This window comes from Erythranthe guttata, chromosome 8 (genome assembly GCF_056151865.1).
Source record: "Erythranthe guttata isolate IM_541 chromosome 8, IM_541, whole genome shotgun sequence".
NCBI lineage: Eukaryota > Viridiplantae > Streptophyta > Magnoliopsida > Lamiales > Phrymaceae > Erythranthe > Erythranthe guttata.
Window position 1 is genome coordinate 6,176,664 of NC_142540.1, and position 8,731 is coordinate 6,185,394.

At 32.3% G+C, this 8,731-nt stretch overlaps 1 protein-coding gene and 1 pseudogene across 1 annotated transcript; one reads left to right on the forward strand and one right to left on the reverse strand.

The window, feature by feature from the left end:
* Positions 1–917: 917 nt before the first annotated feature.
* LOC105973143 (uncharacterized) lies at positions 918–2,115 on the reverse strand. The gene has a single exon (XM_012998163.2). The coding sequence runs from the start codon at positions 2,028–2,030 to the stop codon at positions 1,053–1,055; it is 978 nt and encodes a 325-aa protein (XP_012853617.2). The 5' UTR covers positions 2,031–2,115; the 3' UTR covers positions 918–1,052.
* Positions 2,116–7,213: 5,098 nt separating this feature from the next.
* LOC148768386 (uncharacterized) lies at positions 7,214–8,528 on the forward strand (annotated as a pseudogene).
* The last annotated feature ends 203 nt before the right edge of the window (positions 8,529–8,731 follow it).

The window sequence follows — 8,731 nt, forward strand, 5'->3', positions numbered from 1 at the left end:
TTTCTTTTATTTAACCGACATATAATAATTCTATCTTTGTCGTTAGTACTTGATACTGTGCAAATACCCGCAACTAATTTATGCTGATTAAAATCTGTATCCAGTATCCACACTAATGAAACTAATAAATAGCATGAAGTGTAGACAAAATTAAATTAATCAACCCAATTAAATCGTGATGAACTTATTATAAAATTCAAAATATAAAATTGTAGTGTAATTGACCTTTTCGAATTAACATCATTAAATGGCAGTATTAACCATTTATTCTTATTCGGAGCGGAATTGAAACATAATTTCTCATTTCCGCCAAATTTATCCGACAATTAGAAAATTCAAAATTTTCGATTTTTTCTGTTTTTTATTCATTTTTTGGGTATAAAAGAGTTGGAATATTATATTAGGAAGTTCCAGTTTGATTTTATTTTATATTTCAAAAATTAATATCCATAGTATCAATAATATAATATATGGTATATTATAAGTGAATACAAAATTATAATTCCCAAATTAATATTTTCGATTTTGGAACAATTTTTTTTTTCTCATTATAATACCGAAATCTTGATTTTTCATTTCTCAACCCTCTCGTGAAAACATGATCAGAGGAAATGCACAAATATATAAAGTATAAATTACAACCACTCCATGAGATATGGTCAATTTATGAAAAAAAAACCTCTCTTGTTTGGATAATTACATATACTCCTTTCAACTATGAATATTCTTACACCTCCCTTTATGGTGTTAAATTCAACATAATCATCTAGATTTCGTGGAATATGCTCTAGTTTGTACTCGTTTTGTAAAATACAATTTCTGATGCACCACAATCTGATATATACAAGCCAAAAAACACATATTATCATCATCTTGCTTCAAAATGTGGAGCTCGAATAAAGAGTGCTACATTTGCTTGAATACGTCATGTATTTATTAAGGATACATATAAATGATATACATAATACATATGAGTACACTTATGTTACAATAATAAGTAAATTAGTTAAACTTAGCTGTTATATATATCCTAAAAAAAATCTAAAAAAATCTCAAACTTGAAAATGCTCAAGCTGAACATCCTTAGACTTGAGAGGAACATACTCTCCAAGATAACCTCCTAGATGATCCGCCAAAGATGACTTATCGATATTTTCGTGATGATAAGATTTGCAAACGAAGTAAATAATTGTCTGCATAATAAGTCCGAATAACATCGTAATCGACGATAAAACCAAGCAAAGAATCCCAATTCCAACCCTTCTCCCAATCCCCTCTTCATTAGTACCTACCACAACATAAACTTTGAAAATAAGCTGAATTTCAATGAAGAAAAGGCCCATAACAAAAAATAGTGCAAAACAAACTCCCATCTTTCCCTTGATCAAAGCGTGGCTCCTCGCCATTGCATTTAGTCCGTAACTCTCTTCCAACACGGAAACCACACTAGCCAAATGCCATATTACGGTTATGTAAAAGAATCCAATCAAGTACGAGACCGCGTACAAGGTAAGAAAAAGCGGGCCCGAAAATGAAACCGGGCCGAGTATCAATAGTACTAGTATCGAAACAACGTTGTATGCGGAAAAGATAATGAAGCTCCATACGAAAGTCACCACAAGCCTCTTACAAACCTTGGGAACCACGGTCAATACCTTTTTTAAGGTTATTCGTTTCGCGGTGTAAATGCATGCGACCGTGTAGACGACCGCAGAGGTTGAAAGGAGAGAGAGAATCACGAAGAAGATGAAGTATCCGATTTTGAACAAAAAGAAGGCCGTCCATTCCGAGCATAGAACGTCGGAGATTTTTTTGTGGGACCCGGTTCTTTGAGGAGTTTCGTCGAGCATGATTTTGGAGAAGAGGAGCTCCGAAATTTGGATGTGGGCTAAGTAGATGAAAGAGAGAGGGAGAATTAGAAATAGTGTGATCTTGGTGAAGATTATTTTCCATGATGAAACGATGTCGTACGACTCTTGTATGATGCCGAAGAAGCCAAGGAATTGGATTTCTTCTTCTTCTCTATTCATGGTGGTTTATCATTTCTTGATCCAATTATGTTGCCATTTAATGATTGTTATTTTTAAAGAGAATATGGAAAGCTTGTAGTTTCGAATTTAGTATAATATAGAATTATTTATTTAGTTTTTTTTAATATCTCAATTAGTCATTTACTTTATATTAAACATTCAACTAAACACAATTTTGAAAATGGTAAATTTCATTTCCCCTATTTTACTGTGGCTCGATATCACTTTATCCCTTTCTACTTTCGATTACATCGATTTGCCTTCATGCACTTGAAAAATTGTCTCAACATGGCCCTCACTGTTAATTGCCGCCAGACATTTGACCTTATCACCGTTTGATCAAAACTCTGAAATTACAAAAACGCCACCTCTCCCAGTTTAAATAATTATTAAAAAAAATAAGACAACGAGTAAACATAATCCACGACGCCAGCCACAATTTATTTATTTATTTATATTATTTTTTTGATAAATATTTAAACTAGGAGGGGTGACTTTTTTGTAATTTGCAGACTTAGATCAAACGAAGTTAAGGTCAAAGATCTGAAAACAAACGGCGATGACCGCTTTCAAATACATAAGGGCAAATCGATGCAATCGAAAATAGAATGAGATAAAATAATATCAAGCCAGAATAAAGGGCATAAGTGGAATTTACCGTTTTGAAAATCACCATATGTTTTTGGACTATGATCATGCTCGGCGTCTCATTTGGCACATCCAATTTCATAATGCAAATTTTCGTGCCCACAAAATGTTATAAAAATTAAACGTGATGGTAACTACGAATGAATGTAATAACACGACTTCTTCTAACAATAGAAGTTCATCATGTCCACTCATTCATTATGTTGTGAATTTGACTTTTAGATCTTGCATTTATTTATTGGTCCCTAGAATGTGAAATAAAAATTGCATCTTGCTTTGTTTGGTGGTGACTCGTCAAAATATCAAAATAAATTTCCAGTACTATGATGCCATAGAGTTATAAGAAATGAAACTAATTGAGTTGACTAATTTTATTCTTATTTATATTATTTGTTTTTTTTTTTTTTTTAAGATAAAGTGGAATTTTTTATTAGGCTATATCAGCCAGCTTTTAAGAAACACACCAGTCTTCTAACGATACATGGTTTGTAGAAATAGCTCAAACATGAGGGAGGCGATTACCTTGTCTCTTAACAAATGTAAATGCGCAAGAATTTAATTAAATAACTAGCCAAGTGTAAGCAGTCTTCATTATATATAGGGCTCTTTTGCAATCCCTTTCTAGAATTATGGAACCCCAACCTTTTGACACCAATATAGACGGAGCTTGTTGAGCCGCTCGAGCTTCGCTTCTACAACCATGGACTTTCTCAACCCTCCACCAAATGCATTCACCCTTCCAATCTCGCGCCACCAGAGCCAGCATAAAGAAGTCCTTGCCGATGGGAAACGAAGCGTCGAAATTGACCTTCACATGTCCTTCATTTGGTGTGATCCATGTGGTTTGGTAGCATGGTGTAAGAGCAGAGTTGACTCGTAGATTAGCTAGGTGGAAAGATTCAAGGTAAGATTTACTCCAGCTAACCAAATCTTGAGCGTTATCACTTGTCAGGATTTTCGGGGGGTCGGCTATAAAATTTTACGGGGTTCGAGGATAGAGCTCTTGAATTTTTTAAGAGTTTTTTTTTTCGAAAATATAAACAAAACAAATAGAAATTTTTATAGTTTAATTAAATTATATAAATTAAATTGCATATTATAAATCTACATTACAAATCTATTGGGTGGGCTAATTAAATCGGTTTAGGATTAAAATAGCATATGAAAGGGCTAACTAAATATGATTAGCATTAAAATATTGCATCAAAAATATAAACCAAGGTGGGTTGAATCCGCCCCTGCTTGCCACCCCATGTACTTCTCCATTCCGCAGCTCCCAAGCTTGCCAATTTACTACAACCAGGGCCGGTCCGGAGTATTTGGAGGTCCTGGAGAAAAGAAAAAAATGTGCCTTTAGTTAAAAATAAAAAGAATTAAATTTACTTTTTCTTTCAAAGAAAATAATAATTAACCTACAATGATGCTAAATAAAAATTTAAAAATCTATATTTTTTCTCTACCAAATATTTAATTTTATTATTATCATTCAATTTACAAAAAAAAAAGGAAAATAGCACCAATATTCATCTTGTAATGCACAACTATATATAAAGGGCGGACAAAACAATCTATATACTAAGGGCAAGAAATATTTTCTAAATACACAAAAATATAAAACTGAAAAGAATACCCAATATTCATCTTTGTATTGCACAACTATATACTTTAAGAGCATAAAATATGTTATAACTTCTATCTACACAAAATATAGAATCCCAATGAGAAATAATGGTGAAATTATCGTAACAAATGACATTTGTTCAACTACTTTTATCCTCCATTTTTACATTGAATTACTAATAAATTTTATAATAAACAATTAGATTACATAAGAATATAAACTAGAGATTTTTTGTTTTTTGACAAAAATATACATATTAAATCTACAAATAAAAATTATTGACTTATTGTGATCCCAATACCTCGTAATATGGTATCGAATGTGGCAATTTGACATTTAATTAAGAGTAGAGGTGTGACACAGGAGAGAGAGTGAAGGCGGTGGGGCCTGGTGAGACTCTTCAAGACGTGAGAGCATGTACAATGGAATAGCTAAAAAACCCTCTCCAAAGAGTGGGGTCCACATGTCACATACTTTTTTTTCTTTACTTTATCAACTCTCTAAAAATGAGTCCCACATTTATTAATCTCCAAATTAAAATTGCTTCAATGGGTATACTATTTTGTTGCTCTTCAAAATGACTCTCCAAATATTAAACTATAATAAAATATTCACTATTAATATAAAAGATACAAATTAAATTTTCAGGATTTTATATTTAATTAATAATATTAATATAATTACTTGACTTTAAAATTAGACTAATTACGTAAACAAAATTATCATTTAATTATGTTGTGATTTACGTTAGTTTATTTTTTTTTTATTTTTCTTTTCTAATATATAAAAACTAATTAATAATATGAAAATTTAACAACTAACATAAAATTGACATAAATATTAATAACACAAAGGATTACAGAATATTTGAATAACGTTGCTGGAATATCTCTCCAACTAATAGAAAACATTAATAAAAATTACGAGAAAGCTAGTAAACTAATTATTAGGCCCCGTAAACGCTGATTTATTTTTCCGTGCACGACTAATGATTTCTCTTTGTTGTTCCATGATCCAAGCTTGTTGTCAATAATCCAAATTTTACCTTCTTTTGTAGGAGTTGAATTGGGATCCATCATTATTATTTCTTTCTCAAACCGTTTTTGTTCTTGTTCTTTCATTGCTGCAATTTTCATTTGCTCGGTTTCCTTTTGAGCTTGTAGCTGTAAATTTCTTGCCTCCATTTTCGCTTGTAACTTTTGTTGTTCTATTGCATGTTTTCTATTCCCTTCTTCTTGAAACCGACTTGATGCTTCTTTTCTCATATTAGAAAACTCTTTTGCAAATAAGTCCATAGAATTAAAAAAAATTCTTTTTTTTAGGATTTTTCGCACATTTGTTACCAGGAGGACGTGCTAGACCAGTTGAAGTATTATTAGATACTCCATCTTCATCGTCAAGACTAATTGAGGTTGGAGTCCCGCTAGGTGTGGATTGCTCACTTGACGGAGTCTCAGCATTGGAGGAATCTCCAATATCATCATCATCCAAATTAATTTCTGCCCTCTTTTTTTGAGACATCCTTTTCTTCTTCTCTTGTATATTCATTGATATGATTGTACCATTTCGGTGTGTCTTTTAGAATAAGCCAACAAGTCTCCCACTTAAAAACATGATTCTCTTTCTTGTAATATAATTGTTTTGTTGTTAACATCTGTGAATAAAGATTCAAATACTTTATTTACATAACATGTATATATATACAGCTATTGTAACATAATTTTATATTTACTTACATTATCTTCTGCACTTTGTCCACTTATTGGAGCCCGTTCAATCATATTGACATATCCAGAAAATTTAGTGACGCTCAATTGAATGGTTGACCACCGATTCATTAGTCCACCTGAGGGTCTACCAGGATCGTCTTTTAGAATTTTTACAAATTCTGCACCAATTTGGTCCCACAACTTGCCTCTTGGTTGATTCGTACCAACTGTTGGATCTTCTGAAATATGTAACCATGCTTTGCATAAAGCTTCATCTTCTTTCACACTCCAGTTTGGTTGTCAGTCTCTTTGCGCGCGTCCTCCAGAACTCTTCTTACCTGATGTATTTGGAGTATGCATTTGTTGTTGCATGGGAATCTGAGATGAACCTGCAAAAACAAAAGGATTGTATGTAAACTGAGAAAATGGTTGAAATTGCGAATTCATGGACTAAGGAGTAAATGTTTGAGAATCATTTTGTAGTGGTGGCTGAGAATTATATTGTGGATTCATATTATGATTGAAATTATTGTATGGATCCATAATATCACTGTAAAATGAAGGTGAATTGGTGAGTTATACATCAATATATGACTACTATTTATAGTGAAGCAAATTTAATGAAGCAAAACAATATTTGCACTTCCCAAAAAATAATATCATAATATATTTAATTGCTTCTTGGCATGTCATTTAATTTTTTCATGGCACGCTTCCCGAAATAAAGTATTATAATAGCTTCTTAACAATTTGATAAAAAAAAAAGATTTAATTGTTTGATGACACATCTTGTCATCTGAAGATATTAGTCCTGCACTTTTCTCAAAAAAATAATATAATAACATTTTTGTAAAAGAAAAAAAAAATTAATTATTTGATGACATATCTTGTCATCTGAAAAGGCTATTCATGACCCTTATCCCAAAAAATCAATATCATATAAAAGAAAAAGTAAATATACGAATAGATTATTCATGGCACTTTTTCCTAAAATACAACAGTTTAACATTTTGCTAAAAGAAAAATGAAATAATTGATTGATGGTATATCTTATCTTCTGAAAAAACTATTCACGACACTTTCTTATCCTCTGAACAATATACTATCACCCATAACCTACACTGTTTCCAAGAAATAATTCAGCCGTGATCTTATCACTCCACAAATATTTTGAATAACATATTTGTGTATAAATAGTTTCTTGCTTAAACACGAATATACCAACTCACAAAATATACGAATAACATTTTTTATACCACAAATTATGGATTCATCATCAGGATGGTTTCCACAAGATGAGTTAACATATTGTCAATCATCAAGTTCTTCATCCACATCTTCAGAGAATGAAGAGCTTGTTTCCATACGTATCGAGAAAGAGACTCAAGAGATGCTTAATTTCATTCCTCGAATATATCAAGCACACGCAGAACAATCATCGCAACGACGATATATCAATCGTGACCGTGAAAGAAGTCACCAACAATTGTGGGATGATTATTTTTCTGATAATTGTACTTATCCTGATGGTTATTTTCGCAGACGTTTTAGGATGCGCAAAGAGTTATTTTTTCGTATCTTGAATGATGTCCAAAATCATAACTCATACTTCATCCAAAAAAAAGATGCTCGTGGCCGCCTTGGCCTATCATCTATTCAAAAAATAACTGCTGCACTTCGTATACTAGCTTATGGTTTGTCTGCAGGTAATTGTGATGAATATCTAAAGATTGGAGTGACAACTACAATAATGAGCTTAAAGACTTTTTGTTCATCGATAATTGAATTGTATGAGGAACAGTACATGCGCTCGCCAAATGAACACGATATTGCACGTTTACTTCAAGAAGGTGAATCACGAGGATTTCCAGGTATGCTTCGTTCTTTAGATTGTATGCATTAGGAGTGGAAAAATTGTCCAACTAGTTGGCACGGCACACACAGAGGTTACCATCACAAACCAACTCTAATTTTAGAAGCAGTTGTATCTCATGACCTTTGGAATTGGCATTCATTTTTTGGCATGTCGGGTGCAAATAATGATATTAATGTCTTAGATCATTCGCCATTATTTGACATATTCATTTATGGCAGAATGCCTCCAATCAATTATACAGTGAATGGACATTCCTATACAATGGGATATTATTTAATCGATGGTATTTACCTAAAATATGCAACTCTCATTCAAACCATTCCTTATCCGACCATTGCAAAAGAAAAATTATTTGCTACGAAACAAGAGGCTGTCCGAAAAGATGTAGAACGTGCATTTGGTGTTTTACAAATCAGGTGGGGCATAACACAAGGACCCGTACGATATTGGTCAAAAGAAGATCTCTGTAAGATAATGAAAACTTGCATTATCCTTCATAATATGATTATAGAAGATGAACGCTAAACTGAATACGACTTATGGGAACCTTTACCTGAAGAAAATATTTTTCCTCCCGAATATGGTCGAGATCCATCAATTCTTGCGTCTTACATCTCGGCGCGTCTTGGTCGAATTCGCAATAGGGGAACTAATGAAGTCTTGCGATCCGATCTTACGAATCATTTGTGCAATATCTTTGGAGACAAGGAGGGTTAAATAATATTATTTTTCTATGTTGTCTTATTTTTATATCTGAGTTGTAATTTCTTTATTTTTGTAATTTTGTATCTTAGTTTATATTGTAATATTTATTATTAATGTTCAATTTGAAGTTACTTTCATTTAT

What these genes read in the sequence shown, in the direction of transcription:
- LOC105973143 (XM_012998163.2), bottom strand. Translation starts at nt 2,030, where the DNA reads ATGAATAGAGAAGAAGAAGAAATCCAATTCCTTGGCTTCTTCGGCATC.